We start from the raw sequence: 25,808 nt of genomic DNA, 5'->3' as shown, positions 1-25,808 counted from the left end.
CACCACTCTACCCCCTTTTACATGGGCGCCCAGGGCCACGGACCGGGTCACCGCTGCTGTGACATTCCCCTCTGAGAGACCGGCCCAGTACCGAGTACCCCACAGCTCTGGGAGGGCGACCCATATGCAGACAGGTGGTTAGCCTGATCGAGCAGTATGCGGCCACTCAGGACTTCATACGGGACTTACTACAGTTATCACACCAGGCCATGCCAGCCCAGGAAAAACCCGAAAACTAGATCTCAAGTATGTATAACTACCAATAGCATTGAATAAATCAATAGTCGGTTCTATATTGGATACAATATAGACAAAGTAGAAATATACCACAATTAAGAGAGGATTATTAACAATAACAAATTTTATTACACATATAAATTCAGACAAAAACTACACAGGTATCACAATGAGGTAGATGGAACATAGCAGCTAAAAGATATTGGCATAATAAGAAGATAGTAAATATAGTGCCAGACAGAAAAAAGCGTCTCAGGGTCAAAGTCTGCACAGAGCCAGGGAAATAATAATAGAGACCATGAGCCTAATACAGAAATAAACCAACTATCAAGTAAAGAAGCCAGGAAATGCAAGGGCAAAGGATGAAAGAGTTATAACTAGTCCTAATGGGTAGTCAGGAAAATTGCCCTGATAGTATCTTAATGATGCCCTAAAGCAGAACCTGTAGTTAAAGCCCCCGTCACACATAGCGATCTCGCTAGCGAGATCGCTGCTGAGTCACAAGTTTTGTGACGTAACAGCGATCTCACCAGCGAGATCGCTGTGTGTGACAGCGATCAGCGACCGCCCCCCCTGCTGGGATCACTGTAGGAAAGCCCTGGACATTTTTTTGGTCTCTGGTCTCCCGCTGGCCAGCATGCATCGCTGCGTGTGACAGGCGGGAGACCAGCGATCAGCTGGTAACTAAGGTAAACGCAGGGTTTCTAAGCACTGCGCTGTGCTTAGAAACCCTCTGTGTACCTTAGTTACCAGAGCACTGATGCAGGGAGCTTGTAACTAAGGTACACATCGGGTTTCTAAGTGACGCACGTCCCTTAGAAACCAGATGTGTACTTTAGTTACCAGCTCCCTGCATCAGCGCACTGGTAACTAAAGTACACAGCGACGCTGAGCGCTCGGCGTCGCTGGTCCTGATCGCTGGTGAAGCTGTCTGTTTGACAGCTCACCAGTGATCATGTAGCGACTCACTAGCGATCCTGACACGTTGATATCGTTGTCGGGATCGCTGGTGAGTCGCTATGTGTGACGGGACCCTAAGATAAAGTTATGGGGTATTGGATTACAGCTGACTAATGGTTACATTGGTCAGTAACAGGCATATAGTTATAGCATCAGACGCCAAATATGTGAATAAATACCTTGTGACATGATCCTGGATGTGTGCTGGGACGCCCGTGAGACACGTTGAAGCCCGACGCACGTTTCACCATCCTCGGTTTTGTCAGGAGGTGTGGTTAAAATGTGAAGGGCATGGGGTTTAAGTGAAGGGGAGTATGGATCCATCAACGAATCAGAGCGCTTCCTGACGTGATGTCCCGTCCCATGACAGAGCAAGCAGGCGCGGGCCATGCATGATGGGAGGGAGGACGTGCGTCATCGCCCAGCGTCACCATGGTGACATGTCCACGCTCACAGCGCCATGGATCAGGTATAGCGCACGTGCAGAGCGCGTCTGCGTGACAGAATGCAGAGTCTCTGGCAGACTTAGTCCAAGTGGGAATTGGAGATACAAAATAATAAAATTAAAAAATACTTACGTGATTTTGAAGACTACCAACAAAAGCAAGTTTATCGCTGGCGTAAGAAGCAAATTAGACATCAATCTGTCAATCTAGATCACAATCAATTTCCAGTATCTCCACCACATCTGAAGGGGCAAGTGGCTACCATTTTTTAGACAAAAGAAATGGATCAATTACACTGGGGAACAATTTGAAAAAAAATTTCTGTTGAGTTAGGTTTTTGAGCTGATTTATACTAAAATTGGCATGCTGATTCCAAAAATGTAGTCAGTTTTTTTCTATCACGTCAAGTTTTTCCTCCTCAACTTACCTGCCATATAAGCACAATTGCACTGATTTCTGTAATAAGACTTGTTATCTGAGTACAATTCGACTCATATAGAGCTACGTGGCAACTTGTAAGAGTAATCACAAATGAGACAGTGTGGTGAGAGGTGTGTACAGCTCCCAATACGTCATAATTATCAATATCTTTACACAAAAAATGTATCATAGTAGGAATAAATAGGATTTGTGATAGCTTTTCTCTTTACATTGGGCGCTTAGTTGTAATTTATATATCTTTTATGATTTTTTTCTTTGTTAGTTTTCAAAGCTTGTAACTTTCCATCTCAGTGTTTTATTTACTTATGTACATATTTCCTTTGTTTCAGATCATGTCTGCTCCTTCTTCCTCTCGTCGTAAATGCCTAAACAATCCTGACTCCTGCTGTATTTGTGGTGTTTTCACCATTCCAGTTCAAAGGGCAAACATCAGTGCATTTGTCAAACAAGCATATTTTGCATATTTTAAAGTAAAACTCGGTGATCAAGATAAGCCATGGGCCCCTCACATAGTGTGCAAGCAGTATGTCGAGAGTTTACGGATGTGGACCAAAGGAACACGTGAAAAGTTGGCATTTGGTATCCCCATGGTGTGGAGAGAGCAAAAAAGTCATTCCACAGACTGTTACTTCTGTTTAGTGAAAAATCAGGATTTAACAGGAAAAATAAAAGTAAAATAGAATATCCAAATCTACCGTCAGCTATCAGACCAATGCCTCATTCAGCTGAAATTCCAGTGCCAGTTTTCGAACAGCTACCATCTCTAGAAGTTCTGAGTGATGTTGACGAACACAGTGACAGCAATGATGCAGAATTTGAAAGTCACAAGGATTCAGTTCGTAAGGGATTTGATCAGCACGAGTTAAATGATTTAGCACGTGAATTGGGCTTATCAAAAAAAGCTTCAGAATTACTAGCATCAAGGCTGAATGAGAAACAGTTACTTGAACAAGGAGCGAAGGTATCATACTTTCGTACTAGAGAAAGTACATTTTTGCAGTACTTTCGGTGTGACAGCGGTTTTGTGTTTTGCCATAATATTCCTGGTTTACTACAAGAATTAGGGCTTTCAATGTACAATCCAAATGAATGGCGACTGTTTATTGATAGCTCAAAGCGGAGTCTTAAGTGTGTCATTCTACACAATGGCAATTTATTTGGTGCAGTCCCTATTGGGCATTCTGTCTCTCTTCGTGAAGAACATGGAGATGTAAAGAGAGTTATTGAGTTATTGAAATATGACACACACAATTGGATCATCTGTGTTGACCTTAAAATGGTTTGCTTCCTTCTTGGTCAGCAACGTGGGTACACAAAGTATCCCTGCTTTCTCTGTATGTGGGATAGCAGAGCTCGAGAAAAGCATTGGGTTGAGTCGAATTGGCCTCCAAGATCTGATCTTAAACCTGGAGATCCTAACATTCTACATCAGCCACTTGTTGACAGGAAGAATATACTATTCCCACCTCTGCACATAAAACTAGGTCTCATGAAGCAATTTGTAAAAGCATTGCCAACTGACGGCGACTGTTTTAAGTACATCATGTTGGCACTTCCTGGACTGTCCATTGAAAAAATCAAGGCTGGTGTGTTTGATGGTCCACAAATTCGACAGCTCATCAAAGATGAACATTTCACCGGGACTATGTCAGATCTTGAGAAGAATGCTTGGTTATCATTCAAAGACGTCGTCAAGAACTTTCTTGGAAATACACGTGCAAGTAATTACAAAGAAATTATTCAGAAACTATTGGAGAGCTACAAAGCGCTTGGTTGCAACATGAGTATTAAACTACATTTTCTGCATTGCCATCTTGCCAACTTTCCAGAAAATCTTGGTGCTGTTAGCGATGAGCAAGGTGAACGATTTCACCAAGATTTGAAGGTTATGGAAGACCGTTACCAGGGTAGATGGGATGTACATATGATGGCTGACTATTGCTGGAGCATCAAACGTGATTGTCCTCAAGTTAAACACTCCAGAAAAAGCTATAAATGTACATTTTTACCGTAAATACTTGCATATATATATATATATCCTTTGTAAAAAACATGATAGTGTTAAAAAACATATTTGTCATGCCTATTTCTTATATATTTCATTTTTTGTTCATATTTGTACTATTTAAAAAAAAAAAAACTTTTTAGGTACAGTAGTTTACATATTTTTGAGAAGACAAAAATCCTATAGTTCAAAAACTTGAAGTGATAGAGAAAAACTGAGATCATTTCTGGATTCAGCATCCAAAAATTAATTAAGAACAGTTGTCTGACCTAACTCCTAAAAAATTGCGTTCCCCAGTGTTATTGCAGGTGGTCTGACAGGCAACTACCTTCAGCTCCCCCATACACCAGCTATAAAAAAGAAAAAGCATACATACAATATGAGGGACAAGAAAAGCAAGAGATCTTGAAGGTAATTAATGTATCGCAGCACCCTTTATCGCCATCACAGACTGAGGTGCTATCTAGAGGCCTTTCATTTTCACCGGTGGAGGGTTCTATCCGTTTCACACTTATCAAAGATCTTGAGCTTTTTGCTTGCAAATTGATTCTTAAAAAATATTTTTAGTTCAAAGATAGCTCTATAATGCATGTGACTGAATCACAGGCCTTGAGCAATCTTGAATCACTTGCGGTAGAAAGCTCTTCATCTGGAGTTTCCCCGCCTCAGTGCATCACCACCAATGTTCACGAGTTTTCCCCCCTTGTCAGCTTGCCCCCAAGTAGAAATTTTTGTCAAGCTTGTTACGGAAGACCGTGATAGGCTTGACCCACACATCACTCATGACAATCTATCTAACTCTCATAGAAAAGCTATTCAAACACTCAAAAGCATGAAGGATGTAGTTATTAAGCGTGTTGACAAGGGGGGTAATTTAGTCATCTGGCTTGTGGAGATGTATGAGGCGGAGGCATTCAGACAACTCCACAACAAAACATGTTACCAACGTTTGGACTCTCTGTCTCTTTCTAAATTTAAATTGAAACTTACCCATCTTCTAGATAATGGAGTAGAAAACAACGCTATCTCTCAAAAAACGCGAGAAGCACTTTTTTCCTGAATTTCCTGTTGTCCCCACTTTTTATTTATTGCCCAAAGTTCACAAAGACCCCCAATGCCCATCTGGCAGGCCCATTGTCTTGGGCTTTTGAGGTCTTTGTGAACCCACCTGTAGATTTATCGATTTTTATTTGCAGGGATGTGTCGAACCACTCCCGTCATTTGTTAAAGACACCACTGACGTCTTAAAAAGACTTGATGGTTTGACTCTCGAGGAGGATATGCAGCTTGTCACCTGTGACGTGGAGTCCCTCTATATGTTGATCGATCATAGCCACGGGTTGCGAGCTGCACAATTTTTTCTTAATATGACAAATCTTGATTCTGTATTAATTCAATTTATTTTGGATTTACTTAATTTTATTTTAACACACAATTTTTTTGTATTCAAGGACCGCCCCTTCCTACAGCTCCAGGGAACAGCAATGGGGGCGTCTTGTGCGCTCTATTATGCTAATTTGTTCCTGGAGCTGTGGGAGAGGAATACGGTCCTTGATACACCCGGTCACAGCTCTGTCATCTCGTGGCTACAATTTATCGATGACGTATTTTTCATCTGGCAGGGCTCCACGTCACAGCTCAACTCATTCCTCTGCCACTTAAATGATAATACCTCCAATATTAAATTGACCTGGAAGTACAGCTAGGCCTCAATTGATTTTCTGGATCTTGAAGTCTTTAAATCTAATGATGGTTCTATTTGTACGGACATTTTTCGGAAGGCTACTGCGACAAATGCACTTTTGCACTTTACATCTTCCCACCCACCTAAACTTAAAAGCTCAATCCCCATCGGAAAGTTTCTATGGGCACGCCGTATTTGTTCTAATGACTCAATGTTTCATAGACAAGCCAGAGAGCTACACCACAGGTTTAAAAACAAATGATACCCAAATAGAGACATTATCCGGGGCTATTCCCGTGCTCTTAACACCAATAGAATTAGACTTCTGTACCTTAGAAACCTGCATGCTGGCAGCTCCCGGTGCGAGCACGCAGGCTTCTAAGGTACACATTGGGTAACTAAGTGACACGCGCCGCTTAGTAACCCGATATTTACCTTAGAGACCAGCGTCCTCGCTGGTGCTGATCGCTGGTGAAGCTGCCTGTTTGGCAGCTCACCAGCGATCATGTAGCGATCCTGACAAGGTTGTATCGTTGTTGGGATCGCTAGTGCATCTGTATGTGTGACGGGGCCTTTACAGAAACAACTGACCCCCTATTCTTCTATAACATGGCGTAAGTCGCAAACATTAGGAGACATGCTAGTAGGAGCCACTATGTACCCCCCAAAAACACCTTTTTCTCTAATAACTTAAAGGGTCCTCCCTGGGAATGTTTGCCGTGTGGCGAATACTCAGCTTGCCGCCATATCATCAGAAAAAAGGAATTTTCTAACTCGAAAAGTGATAAAAACTACAAAATTGTACATCACATAACATGCAATACAGAGGCATTGGTTTACCACGCCAGTTGTCCTTGTGGCTTGATATATGTGGGTATGACCACGAGACCTTTCAAAGTCCGAGTGCAAGAGCACATCAGGGATATCAAGAATTCGGCTGATTGTTTGGATCCACAATCTTTAAAGACCATCCCCAAGCACTTTTTCGAGGTACATAATTGTAACCCCAGGGGCTTTACTGTCCGGGGTATTGACCATGTTTACATGGGTATACGCGGCGGTAATACTAAACAAAAACTCCTGCAAAAAGAAACGCGATTGATGGTTACACTAGATACCTTAGTCTCTAATGGCCTCGACGAGGCCATTAGTGTCAAGTCCTTTTTATAATTTATGTTTTGTATAAGGGCATGTTTCCTGTTTGTTGTTTGTATATTGTATATTCACATTTATTATTTTATTGTAGGCTCTGTTATATCTCTGTGTTGGCTGACACTGTCTTTTTCCTGGATCCATCAGCTGTGACTTCCACAAATAAATCCATTCATACCTATGGAAAGACCCATGGATTTATATTATTCTTTTCTTTGTGTTTGGTGATCCGTGACAGACTTTATATAATGCATGGATTAATCATTGTGACCTGCCAATTATGTCTTCTATATGTAGTGGGGATTTGTATTATAGTATGCTATATCGAAATATTGGATTTGTGCACTTCTTTTATTTATCGGGCTTTTGATAAGATTATGGCTGCTATAACATCTATGTATGCATTATATTATATCCATAAAATTATCAATACACCCTAATAACTCATATAAAAATATATAGTAGCATCAATACTTTATATAACTACTATGATATATGCTAAAATGCTAATAGTTATCATTAATTAATGAATGTCTTTAAGGTCACGATATCAGGAAATGAGCCATGACCTTGCGTGTGAACGCGCCAAAACATTCCAGGCCTGCATCAAAGCTGGAAGTCCTAGCCAAGCTTGAAGAGGATTCAGAGCTCATTGTGGTGGTAAGAAGGTGAGACGAGGATCGAACAGGTGACAGTGATGAACAAAGGAGCCACAGAGGTGAGCAGTAAGGTGAGTATAAGTGCTTTTTAACCTTTTGATGGCCCTTTACAGCTCTTAACATGGCAGCCAAAGGTCACCATTTTGCCAAATCCATGCAAAATCGAATTACAAAAAAATCTTAGCAGTATTTGATTAGAATTCAATTGCACCTAAATATATTCACTCAACTCTAATACTGACACATCTTGCATGAATGTGTATCAAAAGGATACACTTTTATTACTGTTTATGTTTGAGTTGTGAAAGTCCAAGGAATTCTAGACATGGAACCTACCCTAACATGCATTGGATGACATAAAAATGTGATTTAGTATATGTCGTATGCCCTGAGAATATGCCAATATATTCAGTGAACTTTAGTCGTGATTGTTAAGAATTGTATATATTAATAGTACTTACAACATTGAGGATTAGTATATTTATAGAGGGAGAAAGCTTCAATAGGGTCAGTTTAGTCTTGCAATAGCTCCTGGTTCCTCTCTTGCTCTCTCCCTCTTTTTTGTGTATTTGACACACTAACCTTGGCATTCTGCCAGTGTGACAATCACTGCTTGAACAGTCTCCTGTGTCTGAGATTGCTTCTCAGGTTTCTTTGTTTTATGGTTGGGTGGGGGAGAAAGTTGGCTCATTCTTAACTGAAACAGGATGTCCTGCTGGTGTCTCTGGTTGTGAGAAGCTCCATTTCATCAGATCTGCAAGCCACGCAGGATGGCTTAGTCTAATCCAGTAAGACTGGGCCCTTGTTTTTTTTATATATTGTGAAGACTTTTAGAACTTGTGAGTAATGCTGCCTTTACATTGGTTCAATAATGTAGTGAAAATTATTTAATAAAAAAACATATATAACATATAAATATATCGTAGTGTTTAGGTCATTTAGCAGAATGCAAGTGACTTTAACCATGAGGAATAAATGTATGAAAGCAAAAAATGAGTGGCTGAACCACATTCTGAATACATAAAGTTTTGAAACGGAAAACCCCTTTGTTGGAATAATGCTTATTACTGTATATATTGCAACAACTACTATTTAATAGTGCATGAGCTTCTGTCTCCAACAATATTGCTATTTTGCCAGTATTATTATTATTATTATTATTATTATTATTATTTATTGTTATAGCGCCATTTATTCCATGGCGCTTTACATGTAAGGAGGGGTATACATAATAAAAACAAGTACAATAATGTTAAACAATACAAGTCATAACTGGTACAGGAGAAGAGAGGACCCTGCCCACGAAGGCTCACAATCTACAAGGGATGGGAGAGAATACAGTAGGCGAGGGTAGAGCTGGTCATGCAGCGGTTTGGTCGATCGGTGGTTACAGTAATATATTGTTTTAAAAAAAAAAACTCACTGTGTGCTAAGCTGGAGCTCATTTTTACTTTCACTTTGCAAGCTGACAGACAAGATGCTGAGATTCTAAGCTATAAGAAATACCAGTTGTAAGCTGTGTTATCTTTGTTACTAAAAAAATATATATTCACTGTTGAACAGCTGGACAGTACAGAGATTAATCGGCTGCCAACACACTTTAATCTACTTACATCTGAAAATTATTATTTATTTAATAGGATGCATTTATTGACAAAGTACTATACCCATTTAAATACATATAATAATTTAAATAAATTCAATTTTACTTGCAGGGAGTTGAATGTGCATTTTGCAATTAATTTAGGTGGCATGTCTCAGTATGATCAACCCTCATAAGCCATCTATTTGGTCATGTAAGATGTAAAAAGTTGAATAAAATGACACCTGGATCTCTAGTTCAATGTCTTATTTCCAAGAAACCCATGTTTCTCTTTCTATGAACAGTGGCATGTAAAATGAAAATGGGTTGATGCAAAAGTTTGTATGCACAAGGAGGGAAGGAGGAAAAGTCAGCTCAACAGCATCCAGGTGCACCTTGTGGGGTTGCAGTCAACTCGTAGTCGTCACAGTCTTGGACGCAGTCAATAGATGAAGAGGAAATCTCCAGCAACAAAGCATCCAAAAAATAATGTGTATTATGTTATGGATATAAAATAGCCTTTATTGTACCAACATTAAAAATAAATGAGCTTGTCACCTAGAGAAATGATGAGTAGAGACCAACGCATTTCATCAAAGAGCCTTAATCATAGTCTCTACGATTGCCATTTCTTTAGGTAGCCAGCTCATTTATTTTCAATGTTGGGCATTCCATAGAGATGTGTGTTTCAAACCTTAATTTGTCTGTTAGGGGTATGGCTTGTTCATAATCATTGTTAGGAAAGACCAGGTGATTCAAATTTCCCAGCTTAATAAAAATTCAGCCTCTTCTAACCTTTTGCCAAAAAACAGCAGCCATGAGATCTTCTAAGCAGCTGCTTAGCACCCTGAAAATAAAAATGGTGGAGGTCAACAAAGCAGTAGAAGGCTCTAAGAAGTTAACAAAGCATCTTCAAGCTGCCCTTTGCTCAGTTCAAAATGTAATTAAGAAATGACAGTTAACAGGAACAGTGGAGGTCAAGATAGGATCTGGAAGACCAAGCAAAATTTCATGAGAGCTGCTCATAGGATTGCTAGAGAGGCAAATCAAAACCCATGCTTGACTGCAAAGACCTTCAAAAAGATTTAGCAGACTCTGGAGTTGGGGTACATTCTTCTACTGTTCAGAGACACTTGCACAAATTTGGCCTTCATGAAAGAGTCATCAGAAGAAAATGCTTTGCTGAAGTTAAGATATACTATATCTACCGCATTTCTCTGATCCACCCAGTCAGTGATTCCATCATAGAAGGAAATTTGATTAGTGTGGCATGACTTGTTTGCTATGAACCCATGTTGTCTCTGGTTAATTACTGTATTATCCAAGTACTTGCATACATGCTGTTTAATAAATTGTTCAAATATCTTTCCTGGTATAGAAGTAAGACTCACTGGCCTGTAATTTCTGGACTCCGTCTTCTTTCCTTTTTTAAAGATAGGGACAACTTTTGCCCTTCTCCAATATTTTGGGGCTTCTCCTGTTTTCCAGGATTTTTCAAAGATTCTGGCTAGTGGTTCTGCAATTTTCTCTGCTAACTCTTTCCGTACCCTAGGATATAATTCATCTGGACCAGGAGATTTATATTCATTTAAATTAGCTAAGTGTTCCCCCACCATCTCTCTGTTTATGGATACAGTGGATTCTTATATTCCTTCTTTGGCACCATGAATATCAGTTGATGTTACATTTGCTTTCTTAGAGAACACAGATGCAAAATACAGAGGCGTATCTAGGCTTTCTAGCACCCGGGGCAAGAATTTGGTTTGGCACCCCCCCCCCCCAAGTACATATGCGACTTGCACAGTTAGTCATGTACCCACGAGCTGCTCTCACTAATCCTCTCAGTGTTCAGTAAAAAACTGAAAGCAGGAAGAGAAGCTCGTTGTCACAGGACCATAACTATGAAAATCGCATATGAGTGAAGTGTCTATGTGATGATTACTGGAACCTGCAGAGCTGAATCCTGACATTGCAGGCTTCTGAATTCTCACAACTAATGCACTGCACACTTTTAGGATTCTCCCTTGCCGATATACAGTCATGTCAGCACAAGTATGTGATTTGTATACTTCTGGCCATATTCCAACTAGATGTGCCAGGCCTCGCTCTGTTCATTTTCATTGAGTGAGGCCACACATGTCTAGTCAGCATGTGACCGCATGTATGTAAATTACCGACACGAGAGAATCCTGACAGAGTTCAGTGAGCACTGTGAGAATTCAGAAGTCTGCAGTCACAGAATGACTGCAGACTCAGCACAAACCTGGACAACCCCTTTAATGTTCCTAACAAATAAAAACATGAGAATTAGTCAGTATCACAAATAATATTTACATCCAGGTACCTTATAGATGACGTCGTCTCTGCATTCGGTTTCCTTTTCTTCTTCTTGTCCAGACCCCATGATGAGTTTTCTCATCCACAGCTGTCTTTGTAGACGTCCATCTTCTCCGGTCTTCTGCAGCAAATCTCCACACGATCCCCTTAAAGATAGAAGTGTCATTATAATGCTCCTAAATAAAAATGTCTGCAATATACTGTCACCTCACACTATTCCCCTCCCTCCTCATACTGTCTCCTCTAACATCCCCTCCGTTCACCATACTGTCTCCTCATATATTTACCCCCTCACTCTCTATACTGTCTGCTCACACATACCCCCGACTCCCCATACTGTGTCTGCACACATCCCATCACCCTCACTCCCCATACTGTGTCCACATACATTAACCCGCTCGCTCCCCATACTGTCTGCACCAATCCCCCATACTGTTTCCTCATACATACTCTTCATTTTGTGTCCTCAAATCTCCCCACACACACTCTTCAGCAAAGCATTTGACAAAGTATCTCATACAATCCTTATTGAAAAAATGACTAAGTATGGAATGGACAAGGCAACTGTTAGGTGGATTCATAACTGGCTTAGTGATCGGACCCAAAGAGTCTTCGTAAATGGCTGCACATCCAGTTGGAAGAATGTCTCAAGTGGGGTACCACAGGGCTCTGTCCTGGGCCCTGCATTGTTCAACATCTTTATCAATGATTTAGATGAAGGAATTGCGGGTAAACTGATTAAATTTGCTGATGACACAAAGCTAGGAGGGATAGCTAATACTAGAGAAGAGAGAGAGGATTCAAAAAGATATAAATAAACTGGAGAAGTGGGCAGCAACTAACAGAATGGTTTTTAACAGGGAAAAATGCAAAGTACTACATCTGGGCAATAAAAATGAAAAAAGCATATACAGAATGGGAGGAATAGGGCTAAGCGACAGCACATGTGAAAAAGACTTGGGTATACTAATAGATCACAGACTGAATATGAGTCAACAGTGTGATGCAGCAGCAAAAAAGGCAAATGCAATTCTAGGATGTATTAACAGAAGCATACAGTCTAGATCACGTGAAGTCATTATTTCCCTCTACTCCTCTTTGGTCAGACCTCATCTGGAATATTGTGTCCAGTTTTGGGCACCACATTTTAAAAAAGACATCAACAAACTGGAGCAAGTTCAGCAAAGAGCAACCAGAATGGTGACCGGTCTGCAAACCCTGTCTTATGAGGAAAGGTTGCAGGATTTGGGAATGTTTAGTTTGCAAAAGAGAAGACTGAGAGGAGACTTAATAGCTGTCTACAAATATCTCAAGGGCTGTCACATTGTAGAAGGATCAACTTTATTCTCATTTGCACAAGGAAAGACTAGAAGCAATGGGATGAAACTGAATGGGAGGAGACACAGATTAGATATTAGAAAAAACTTTTTGACAGTTAGAGTGATCAATGAGTGGAACAAGCTGCCACGAGAAGTGGTGAGTTCTCCTTCAATGGAAGTCTTCAAACAGAGGCTGGACAGACATCTGACTGGGATGATTTAGCGAATCCTGCTTTGAGCAGGGGGTTGGACCAGATGGCCCAGGAGGTCCCTTCCAACTCTACGATTCTATGATTCTATGATTCATTAAATCCCTCATCCCTCACACACATTAAATAACCCCCATCCCCACTCCAAATCCCCACACACACATTAAATCCCCCATCCCCACTCCAAATCCCTCACACATATTAAATAACCCCCCATCCCCACTCCAAATCCCCCCACACATTAAATAACCCCCATCCCCACTCCAAATCCCCCCACACATTAAATAACCCCCATCCCCACTCCAAATCCCCCCACACATTAAATAACTCCCCATCCCCACTCCAAATCCCTCACACATTAAATAACCCCCCATCCCCACTCCAAATCCCCCCACACATTAAATAACCCCCCATCCCCACTCCAAATCCCCCACACATTAAATAACCCCTCAACCCCACTCCAAATCCACCCACACATTAAATAACCCCCCATCCCCACTCAATAACCCCCATCCCTACTCCCAAATCCCCCCACACATTATGTACCCCCCACTCCAAATCCCCCCACACATTAACCCTATCCCCACTCCAAATCCCCACACACATTAAGTATCCCCATCCCCACTCATTAACCCCCCACACATTAACCCTCATCCCCACTCATTAACCCCCACACATTAAACCCCATCCCCACTCATTAACCCCCATACACATTAACCCCCACACATTAACCCCCATCCCCACTCATTAACCCCCCACACATTAACCCCCATCCCCACTTATTAACCTCCCACACATTAACCCTCATCCCCACATTAAACCCCATCCCCACTCATTAACCCCCCATACACATTAACCCCCATCCCCACTTATTAACCCCTACACATTAACCCCCATCCCCACTCATTAACCCCCCGCACATTAAACCCCATCCCCACTCATTAAACCCCCACACACATTAACCCCCATCCCCACTCATTAACCCCCACACATTAACCCCCATCCCCACTCATCAACCCCCATCCCCACTCATTAACCCCCACACATTAACCCCCATCCCCACTCATTAACCCCACACACACACATTAACCCCATCCCCACTCATTAACCCCATCCCCACTCATTAACCCCCCCACACATTAACCCCCATCCCCACTCATTAACCCCCCACACACATTAACCCCCATCCCCACTCATTAACCCCCCACACACATTAACCCCCATCCCCACTCATTAACCCCCCCACACACATTAACCCCCTCACACACATTAACCCCCCACAAATTAACCCCATCCCCTCATTAACCCCCCACACATTAACCCCATCCTCACTCATTAACCCCCACACACATTAACCCCCATCCCCACTCATTAATCCCACACACATTAACCCCCTCAAACACATTAACCCCCCACAAATTAACCCCCATCCCCTCATTAACCCCCCCCACATTAACCCCCATCCTCACTCATTAACCCCCCATCCCCACTCATTAACCCCACACACATTAACCCCCATCCCCACTCATTAACCCCCACACACATTAACCCCCATCCCCACATTAACACCCCCCATCTTCGGTGTCTTCAGCTCCACAGTGGAGCACTTACCACCAGCGTTCACTCTGGGCGCCGGGGAGTGACGTCAGCAGCGTGATCACATGGCCTGATCACGCTGCTGACGTCGCTCTGGCCCGGCGGTCAAAGCTTCAATTGTCTGTATAGACGCCAGTACAATTGTTCTCTGGGAGCCGGCACGCGCACCTTCTCTGCGCCAGCTGTCAGCTTGACAGCTGACACAGAGAACCGCCGACTCTCAGGCTGGGGGGCAGCAGAACGCAGCCACCAGGAAGGACACTGTGGACCGCTGCATTAGGCGGCCCGACTGCGCCCCCTGCCGGCTGCCCCCCCTAGATACGCCCCTGGCAAAATAGGAATCTAAAAGTTCGGCCTTCTTAACATCATTTTTGATCACTTCACCCTTTTCATCGAGTAAAAATCCTATAGCATCTTTGACTTTCTCTTGCTTTTGGTATACCCCGAAAATCCTGTTTTGCTGCTTTTAGTCTCCCTTGCAAGACTTACTTCATTACTGGCCTTAGCTCTTCTAACCCTTGCCCTGCATTCCCTGCAAACAGCATTATATTCTTCTTTAGATATACAGGCAGGTGCAATTATTAAGCTGTGTTCACACACAGCGTTTTTTAGCGTTTTTTACCGCGGTTTTCACTATAAAACCGCTATAAAACCGCTAAAAATAAGCTGCACAGTAATTTCTATGCATTTTGCACTTTTTGTGCACATTGATGCGTTTTTTACCACGAAAAAAACGCATTGCAGTAAAAAACGCAGCATGCACATTAATTTTGCGGATTTTTCCGCGGTTTAGGCTTCTTCCATACTTTTAGAAACCGCTGCAGAAAAAACGCATTAAAAACGCATCAAAACCGCGCAAAAAACGCCGCGGAAAAATAGGTGCGGTTTCTGGGAAGGGATTCAGGTTTTTGAGCAGAAATTTTCTGCAACGTGTGCACTTAGCCTTACAGGTAATGAGTGCAGAGTAGGAGGACCTCTAAAAGAAAAATTAACAGGTCTGTGAGAGCCAGAATTCTTGATGGTTGGCAGGTGATAAATCCTTATTTATGCAATAAAATGCAATTGAATTATTTAGAAATCACACAATGTGATTTCCTGGTTTTTATTTTTAGATTCTGTCTATCACTGTTGACGTGTACCTATGATAAAAATTACAGACCTCTCCATTCTTTGTAGGTGGGAAAACTCACAAAATTGGCATTGTGTGAAATACTTTAGTGATGGACAAACCTGTGGATGTTCGGGTCCAGCGGGTTAGGCAAAACATCTAAAAGAAGTTTGGTTCGGGTACCAGAAAAGTACCCGAACCCGGACCCCATGTAGATGAATGGGGAGCTTGAACAGTCATTATTTGCCACGCTCTCATCTGCATGACAGCTCAGCAAACGTGGACTCTGATCAGTAGTAAGATCATTACCGCTGGTCAGAGAGCTGTGGTTCCTATGCTGTCAGACGACAGCATGAGCCAGCAGCTGTGACCGGCGGTAAAAAGGTTGCCGCCAGTCGCAGGCATTGGCTGATGAGAGAGTACTACTCTTTTCAGGATATGCCTTCTGTCGCTGATATCGAGATCAGGCGCCGCTGATGGGAGTAGTCATCAGCCAGTGCCTGAGCTATAAACAAATAATAATAAAAAATGACGTTGGGTCTCTTCTATTTTTGATAATCAGCTCAGGTGAAACTGACAGTTGCGGGCTGCAACTCTCAGCTGTCAGCTTTATCATGGCTAGTTATAAAGAATAGAGAGTTTCAAAGACTTTAATTTTTTTTTTTAAATAATTTTAAAAAATGGCATTTGGTACACCCCATTTTTGACAACCAGCCTTGCTAAAGTAGATAGCTGGGGGCTGGTATTCTCAGACTGGTAAGGAGCTGTAGATATTGCCCCCGGCCTAAAAATAGCAGGTCTCTGCCACCCCACAAAAGGTGCATATATCAAATGCACCAATTCTGGTGCTTTGCCCAGTTCTTCTCACTTGCCCTGGTGTGGTGGCAAGTGGGGTAATAGTCGTGTGGTTAATGTCAGTTGTTTTATGACCGCTGACATCAAGCCCAGAGGTTAGTAATGGAGAGGTGTTTATAAGACGCCACCATTACTAACCCAATTGTTAGATTGTAAAAAAAAACACAGCCAGAATAAATTAATTTAATTGAAATAATGACACAGACTCAAGCCACATAAGTGACACAGGACTAAGCTTGTGTGGGTACTAGCCTCTTTTGTGCTGATGAATTTCCTGATTTTGTACATCTTAGAGCTGTCAAAGTTCGTAAAGCTTTCACGCAATTCGAGCATGCCTTACATTGGCCTCAAGGGAAGAAACCAGGCATCCTTATATCAATCTCTAGTATTTTGCATTTAGGGTCATAGTGACTTTGTACTAGTATATCCCAGAGGTTCCTCAATCTCCTTGCTACAATAGAAGGAGTGGGTGGCAGTAGTAGCTTCAGAACATTGTCCGTGTGCAATCTTGGCCAATGCTTGTTAATGATTTCTCGGAATTGGTGATATTTATGCCAGTACTCAAGCCTGACATAAGGGGCAAGCGCAGCTGCACAGGTGAAGGCTGATCCTCCTCATGACAAGAAGCCGGTGAAACAGCTCGCGAAGAGCTGACTGGTCCATCCGGGGGTCAGAAGCCAGGACACTGGTGGGCCAGCGCAGAGATGGCGGAGGTAAGCCCTGGGCCTCCGCAGCGCTTGTAAGACTGCAGCGGCTATATGTATCCAGGAGATCCTCAGGGACAGCCAAGACTTCCGGTAATTCACCAAGGCGCTGGGAGGATACATCACCAGCGCTAGCCGATGACGTGGGCTGGCTTGAACTTTGCTCCCACCGGAGATCTTGTCTGGGCCACATCAGAACCTCTGATCTCGCTTCTGGCCGGTGCTGGAGGAGGGGAGTAAGCGACTTGGGCCAGGCGGCTTCTCCCGGAGCCGCGACTTTGCCTTGGCCGAGCAGGATGCTGATGAGGAACACCAGGAGACAACAGATGGCATGGAGCAGGCACCACTAAAACCTGTCACAAAGGTAGGTTCAATAGCTAAGCAGCACTGCATCCATTCAATGCTGTAACCATCCTGAGCCCATTGAATCAGCTGCTGAAGTAATGGCTCCATCATGCGTGTCTTCAGGCTTCTTTCTTCCTGACAGGAGTGGCTGTGTCCGTTATAACAGCTGATATCTATAGATGACATTCCTTCCCGCATTTTTTTTCAACAGCCAATCAAATATTCAAAAAAAGGGTGGTAAGCCATCTGGGAAAAAACAGTGTGAACCTGCTCATGCACAGCTTACATAAGAACTTTATTAACCCTGTTCTGTGTCCCCGCCCCCCCTCGCAGCTTCTAATCTGTGGAAACACATTCCAATGCATGAAATGGTTTATTTTAACAAAACTTTATAATGACTGGAATTGCACAACCATCTGTGTACAAGTGTCTTATTTTCCTTGGTCTTTCTCCCACTGGTGAGCTCTACATTTGACATGGTGTCCTCTGCCTACGTGACCACTAAAGACAACCATCCCTACCTGAAGTCTGTATGTGGCGTTGCAGAGAAAAGTGTGAGGAGTATCACTTCTGTGGCCATCACCGGTGCCATGCCAATCCTGCAGAAACTCGAGCCTCAAAGTAGGTTTAGCTTCCTGTACACTTTTTCCACAGTAAAATGTGATGGCTAACTCTCTATCAGTCTACAAGTAAAGGCATTGGTCCTTAAGTTAAAAAAAACTGACAAATCTGAATGTCCTTCTCACATGCAGACAAAAAATCTAACACACTGATCTAAGTCTTTTCTTACACATGGGGAATCAAACACCTGAATTGGGTTTCTTTAGACTCGTGCTATGTGTCTGACTCCATTGTTGAAAAGAGAATCAATTCTGAGGACTATGGTTTAGCGCATGGGGCTTGGAAATTGCAATGTCTGCAGTCACTGTCACATTCTGACTAGAGCCTCAGCTGCCACTTTTTGTAACACCCTGATAGTAGACGAGTTTCTAGTCTCCATTTACAGTAACTACAACTATTGCATTAGTCTGCATTCTTTTGCCTTGTAACAGCTACTCCTGGCTACCTCAGTGTTAACCAGGAGAAATGGCCTGCGGCCAGCTCCTGCTCATAAGTATGAATGACACTTGGCCAGTATTGCTCATAAGAACTCATCTGGATATAGAAGCCAGCAGACTACTGCATCAGATGTCCCTTTCTTCCCCTCACAGTTGCTCTGGCAAACAATATGGTCTGTGTTGGACTGGAGAAGATTGAGGAGAAGCTGCCTATTCTGTATCAGCCTCCTGAAAAGGTAAGCTGCTAAAATGATGCTGAACCTTACATTTCACTTCAGCTTAGATTACACAAGTGCCATCTTGTATATATCTTAGGTTGTGGCTAATGCCTCAGAAGCTGTTGTTGGTGCCAGAGATGCTGTAATCCATAGTATCACAAGAGTAGTGGATAAAACAAAGGGCGCTGTGCAGGGTGGTGTGGCAATGACTAGGGCTGTTGTAAATGGCAGCATTAACACTGTTCTGGGAAGCCATGAAGTGAAGATGATGAGCAACCGTGTGGATTCTGCAGTAACAAGGTCTGAATCTTTTCTGGAACACTACCTGCCACCAACAGTTGAGGAGTTGGGTAAGCCAAAACCTAGCATACTAATGGAAAGCTGTCAACCAGGTGCAATGGGGAGATACTGAGGCAGCCCAAATGGTAGCCTGACTACTTACCTGTAAAAGGTTATGGCTATCTTTATAAATTGGTGTTAATGGATAGTGCTTGTAAGAAGGGAGAATTACTGGGCTTATTGCCTTGGAGACTACCACTCCAGTTAGATGGCAGAACGCACGCAGTGCTTCTATGAAACTTTTAAGCTCTGCTGCTATGTGTGGTGCCCCCAGGAGTATGGTCGCCACAGTGGCTTTGCCTTCCTCCAGAGAGGGTAATGCCAGGCTTGGAAGCAATGATGGGTCTCTCTCGCAGTTAATCTTACATGCAACACAGTTCCAGGCCAGCAGAGGGAGCTCTGAACCAGAATTCAGGGGAGGAGTGCCCTCTGGGGGCCAAAAGGAAGGAGTGGTTAGTTAGTCTGCGGAGGCTGAAGTGCGGAAGGAGCGCTGAGAGGAAGAGCTCACCTCCCGTAAGACCGCATGAACTGGAGCCTGGTCTCCACGGCTGTATGGACACTGATGGTTCTACAGCAGACACCAGAGGAGTAGAAGGCTGTAAATGTAATACTCCCATCTAAGACTTGAGGGCACAACAGCAACACTGATAGTGAGCCGGGACTTAGAAGTGAGGAGTCCCTGGAACAGGCTACAGCTGTTTGTCGTACGAGTAGAGTTCTTGGGAATATCTGACAGGAGGAACTTCAGTGTAACTCAGTACTGGAGATCCCTCAAATAAGCGCTAAGGAGACTGCACAGCCCATCTGCTGAGAGAGAATCCCCGAGTTGCTTCCAGGCTAGCCTGCTCCGGTACCATCTGTAATCAGGACCCTGGACTGCATTTACCAAGTAAAGGTACAGAAACTGCACCCTGCTGTGTCTTGTCTGCTTCCTACCTTTCCGGCACCGCTACATCCCTGTGCCAACCACATCTACACTGCCCTGGGACTACAGCTTCACCTGTGGGGAGCTTTTACATCTTTGCTGCACCATACCATCAGTCCCAGCGGATCTGCATGCAGCGTCGGCTTAACACCTCCCTTGCCGAGCACCACAGGTGGCGCCACAAACTATTCATCTAACTACATTCCACCATTCACATTTTCCTATTACTTGGGTGCCCAGGGCCCCAGTCCGGGTCACTGCTGCTGTGACACATCCCACTGATACCGGCCCGGTACCGAGTATCCCACAGCCCTGGGAGGGCGACCCATAAGGAAGTTAAGTGTTCACAAGCCCTCCCCCAAGCAAGCTCAAGCTTTTGGTCATAAAGGCACAGTGGACACTCCTTAAATCCTAATTATACATCAAGTGGCAGCTCCAACTACTCCCTCGCACTGACAGCTAGCTCCACAGTGCATCAGTAGATCCCTGGCTGTTGGTCATTGCTGGGGTGGTTATAGCCACCATTCACTGTGTACTGAGCAGTGACTGAAACCATGGTTCTTGGCAGCTGAGCTCTGTGGTGGCTGGATGGCTGTAGAGCACTAACCTAATGAATAAATGTCACAAATGGTTTAACTTTGTGTAAATTGCTGCATGCCCAATGATGCCAAAATAAGTGTGCAGCCTGCTAAGCTGTTGAATATAAAGGGCATAACTAACTTCTTTATCATACCTATAAAAGGAAATAAGACAGAAGGCTTTGCGGTGTCCCAAGCTGAGCCTGGTTACTACATGCGCATGAGATCCCTCTCTACTAAGGCCTGCAAGCGTTCTTATCAACAGGCTTTGACCCGGATCAAGGATGCAAAATGCAGAAGTAAAGAAGCAATTGCCCAGCTCCAGAAAATTGACCTGGTTAGTACACAGAATTCAAATCAACACTTTTGTATGCAGATCACTACTATACAGCAGTCAAAGCTGTATAGAATAAAATGAAGGTACTTGAAACTCAAATTAGCCATTTCTGGCTGCTGGTGTTGCTTGAACAAGAGAACCTTTCACTAGTAGGACCATAGACCCAGTAGTTTATAAAACTTGTCTCCCAGACTTAACCTACAAATTTAATAGTGGTGTCCTGCAAAGAATATTAATGGATCTTGGGAAGTTCCACAAGTGTCTTACAAGATTGTCACAAGAAATTTTTAATGTGTCCCTGTAATGTACTGGTGCAATGTAATTCTCCATGTTCATAATTTGCACATGCCACATTCTTTAACAAAACCGCACACACAGTAAATGTGAGGACAAGAAGCAAACAAATAAAAGAACCTAAGAACAAGGAAGCATATGCCAGATAAAATTGACAATTGTTGAGAAAATTGTATATAAATGATGAGATACAATGACAAACGTCTGCCTGCGTAGGAGGTAGAACAATGTCAAAGTAGAGGAAATAATTCTGAGCCTATTTAAATCATGCATAATTAAGTAGGTGTTCACTTGAGGGTAATAAGGGGGGGAATCCTAGGTGCAAGCGGTGTCCATGGAGGCTCACAGATGCTATGGTAGTTTCCTTAAACATACATACAGGCTAGGGTATGTTAGTGTGGGCCAAGTAGCTTTTTAAGCCCCCATCACACATGTTGACACACCAGCGATCCTGACAACAATATGATCAGGTCAGGATGGCTGGTGTGTCGCTACATGATCACTGGTGAGCTGCCAAACAGGCAATCTCACCAGATATCAGGACCAGCGACGGCGTGGGTAACAAGCGCGCGTTGCTTAGTTATCCACTGTGTACCTTGGATACCAGCATGCTTGCGCTGGGAGCTGGTATCCAAGGTAAACAGCAGGTAACTAAGCGCACGGCACTTAGTTACCCGTGGTTTACCTTGGCTACCAGCTCTCTGATCGATGGTCTCCCGCTGCCACACGCAGCAATGCGTGCTGGCCAGCGGGAGACCAACAATCAAAAAAATGTCCAGGGCATTCGAGCATGATCAGTGATACCCGGCGGGGGGGGCCAGTTGCTGATCATGTCACACACGGCGATATCGCTGTTGCGTCACAAAACTTGTGACTCGGCAGCAATCTCACTGTGTGTGACGGGGGCTTTATACTTCTAGCAGCATATGATTCCACACTGACACTTTTTCTGAAAGTTAAATTGCAGAACAAAGGCAAGCACACGAGGAGTGTCAACTTGTCTGCTTCCTGGCGGTGCTATTGATGGATTACAACTTGATGTACAAGTAAGGAGCTAGATGAGACAAATAGGATAATTAAAGTGTCCCAAGGGACTATGCAACAGTAGAATATAAACACATATATGCAATAGGAGGCACAATGGCCAGTAGTTTAATTATGAAACATGTTACATTTAAAGGCTGACACCTCACATGCAAAAGCATAAATGCGATGAGTGGCTCAAGCTGGAGTCACACATAGCGACTTACCAGCGATACCGATATCAAGGTGTCAGGATCGCTGGTAAGTCGCTATAGGATCGCTGGTAAGTCGCTATGTGATCGCTGGTGAGCTGTCACACAGACAGCTTCACAAGCGATCAGCACAGCGATGCCGAGCGCCCGGCATCGCTTGCCATCCCTGTAAAAAATAGAATTTAAATAAAAAATATTATTATTCTCACCTTCCGACGTTCCGCGCAGCCATCCTGCCTCTCTCCACGCTCCGTTCCCAGTAATCCTTGGCGAGAATGACCACGAGACGTCACGGGAGCGCGAAGTCTCGTGGTCACTCGTGCAAAGGATCCCTGGGACCGGAGCGTGGAGAGAGGAATGCTGCGCGGGACGTCGGAAGGTGAGAATAACAATTTTTTTTTAATTTTAATTCTATTTTTTACAGCTGGTCTCCCACCTGTCACACGCAGCGATGCGTGCTGGCCAGTGGGAGACCAGCGACCAAAAAAAATGTCCAGAGGTTTCTATCAGCGATACCGGCAGGGGGGCTAATCGCTGTCACACACAGTGATCTCGCTGGTGAGATCGCTGTTACGTCAGAAAAGTTGTGACTCAGCAGCGATCTCGCTAGCGAGATTGCTATGTGTGACTCCAGCTTCACAGCTGTAGCTTTCTGAAATAACACACTTGCCTACTTGTATCACAAATTGGTTTCTGGTGATCAAGCAATATTGTGAGATTGTAATGTCAATTGCATACCAAGATCATGGCGTTTTGATAATTGAATATGCAAGAAAAGGCATAAATAATGCTAATCAGAAAATCTATGATGCTCAGGAGAACATGTACAACAAGTGGGTGGAGTGGACTAAAAGCACAGGAGAAGCAGCTTGTGGGGACACTGCAGAGGTAACAACATTACTTCATAGACTTGTGCTAGACCTCATCGGTACACTGGAATGATAATGTCAATTTCTCATTACAGAAAATTGAATCCCGCACACTGGCTATTGCCCAAAATCTCGCTCAAAACCTTCAGACTACATGCTTGTCTCTGGTCTACAGCGTTCAAGGTCTTCCACAAAATATTAGAAACAAGGCTCATGGTGTTGGTGCCATGGCTGGAGACGTCTACCAAAACTTTCACTCTGCCTCTTCCTTCAAGGAAATGTCTGACAGCCTTCTGACCACAACAAAGGGCAAGATCATCAAAATAAAGGCCAATATGGATGATCTAATGGACTACATCATAAACAATACTACACTAAATTGGCTGGTAGGTGCTTTTCATTACACACCGGCTGGTAGCAACCATGGGGAGCAAGACATTGATGGGCAAGACTTGGTCAAAAAAGAGAAAAATGAAAAGCACTTGGTTGCCTAAATAAGTAAACACTACTGAAGAACTTGCCTTAATCTGAGGGTTAGTAACTGACAATAGACCATGTCACAGATAAGAAAGGAATTGTCTATAACACTACTCTTGTCTTACTTGTAGACAGTTTTGCTAATCTTTTCATCTGGTATCACTAATGTGTAAATCCCACTATGTAAAATGTCACCTGTTTGTGCACTCTTGTATGTATTAATAAAATGTTGCATTGATGTCTGTTTCAAATGTGTATTTCTGAACTGAATGCAACACTTTTACTTACACTTCTTGGCATTTCCTAAAATGGTTCCGGGCTTACATATAACATTGGCTATGCCTACAGCTTGTTAGTGACTAGATGAAGGGGAGGGGTTTATTAGAAGCAATGGCAGCAAATCATAAATGAGGTTGGAGGCTTCAAACGGGCTTTAAAAGGGTTGTCCACAACACTAATTCCTCCCCACCATCAATTTTACCCTTGTATAGAGGGATTTTTGCAAAATCTCTTGTCTAGAGATGGGCAGACCCCTGGATGTTCATGTACCAGAACAAGACCCAGACCCTACTCACTTGATACAGGTAGGGGAAAAGCCTGAGCATGCAGTGTTTGCCATCCTGTCGTGTGCATGACGGTGCAGCAGAGGCTGCTTCTGATCAGCAGTAAAACCATTACAGCATGAGCCTGCAGCTATGATCATACATAAGTTTAACATTTACCTCTGGTCACTTGGCAGTAGTCCCGACAGCTAACCCATCAGCCAAGGCCTCTTTGTAATATCAGCGAGAGCAGCTGTTAATTTATCAGCCTGCACTCTAAATAATGATAAAGAACATGGGTTCCCATGTAGTGTTGATAACCAGCCAAGCAAAACTCGCAGCTGAGGGCTGCAACCCTCATCTGTCAGCTTTCTCAAGGCCTGTTGACAGCTGGGGGTTGCAGCCCCAAGTTGTGAGTTTCCTAACTGGTTCAGAAATACCAGGGAACCCATGCTGGTTTTGTTATAAAGCACTGGCTGAGGGGAGTAGTACCATCAGCCAACTCCAGTGATCAGAGGTAAACTTTAAATGCAGAAGGAATCTGGAGTCCAAAAATTTAAAGTTGACACCAGGAAGTGTGGCACCAACAGTAGAAATGTGGTGCCACAGCAGTTAACCATGGGCCATGCATGAGGTATTGGGGTCTGGGACCAAATTTACAGCTTTGATTTAATGTTTCAATTAAGAGGTAGATGAGGGACTGGTGTAAGCTTGCTGTGCTAGGAGCCCTGATTCCTCAAGCAACAGCTCAAATTGCTTTTCTCCTCAACCACACTATTGTTAATATTTATGGATGGTAAACAGGTAGTTGGCTGAAAGGAAGTTCTGGTCTGGGAACCACCCTGTTACAGGTAACACACACGCAAGAGACCTAACTTAGTCTCAACAAAAAAGCAGCATTTCCCCCAGAGTAGAAAAAGGATAATGGGGCTGACACCTCTTCCAATACAGGCAACCCACCAGCTGGAGACCCAACTTGGGAGTTTCCACACTTCAAAAAATTGCTTGACCTCAGAAGCCACAACAAAGGGTTCAGGCTGCAATAACACAAGATCAATAGAACACTAAAAACTACATTGCCCAGTTTGGGAAAAGTCATCAGTGATCCATGTCTTTCATTTTAATGAAAGTTTTGGCTGTCCACAATTTTCAGGGGACATCCGGATGAGCTGCTCACTGATGACACATTGTGAGAATGCTGGGCGTGAGCTCAGGCCACGCCCCGTGTTTTTTTTTTTTTTTCCCTTATTGTTCTAACCCCCTCCCCACCCTATGGCATTGATTTAGAGTTTGACAC

At 43.4% G+C, this 25,808-nt stretch overlaps 1 protein-coding gene across 1 annotated transcript; it reads left to right on the top strand.

The window, feature by feature from the left end:
* Nucleotides 1-7,489: 7,489 nt before the first annotated feature.
* On the top strand, nt 7,490-23,986 carry LOC141047590 (perilipin-2-like). Its single transcript, XM_073542737.1, has 7 exons — nt 7,490-7,593; nt 18,067-18,260; nt 18,851-18,933; nt 19,013-19,265; nt 20,922-21,098; nt 23,366-23,511; nt 23,588-23,986. The coding sequence occupies exons 1-7, from the start codon at nt 7,490-7,492 to the stop codon at nt 23,984-23,986; spliced, it is 1,356 nt and encodes a 451-aa protein (XP_073398838.1).
* The last annotated feature ends 1,822 nt before the right edge of the window (nt 23,987-25,808 follow it).

This window comes from Dendrobates tinctorius, unplaced genomic scaffold (assembly GCF_039654945.1).
Source record: "Dendrobates tinctorius isolate UK_male_01 unplaced genomic scaffold, ASM3965494v1 ptg000128l, whole genome shotgun sequence".
NCBI lineage: Eukaryota > Metazoa > Chordata > Amphibia > Anura > Dendrobatidae > Dendrobates > Dendrobates tinctorius.
Note: the sequence above shows the minus strand (reverse complement) of the source record. Positions and strands in the feature narration are given on the sequence as shown.

Bases quoted from the DNA above. Each gene is read 5' to 3' on its own strand.
- LOC141047590 (XM_073542737.1), top strand. From the start codon at position 7,490: ATGACCTTGCGTGTGAACGCGCCAAAACATTCCAGGCCTGCATCAAAG. The intron at 18,261-18,850 runs GTAGGTTTAGCT...TTCCCCTCACAG, and splicing joins GCAGAAACTCGAGCCTCAAA to TTGCTCTGGCAAACAATATG. The intron at 23,512-23,587 runs GTAACAACATTA...TTCTCATTACAG, and splicing joins CTTGTGGGGACACTGCAGAG to AAAATTGAATCCCGCACACT.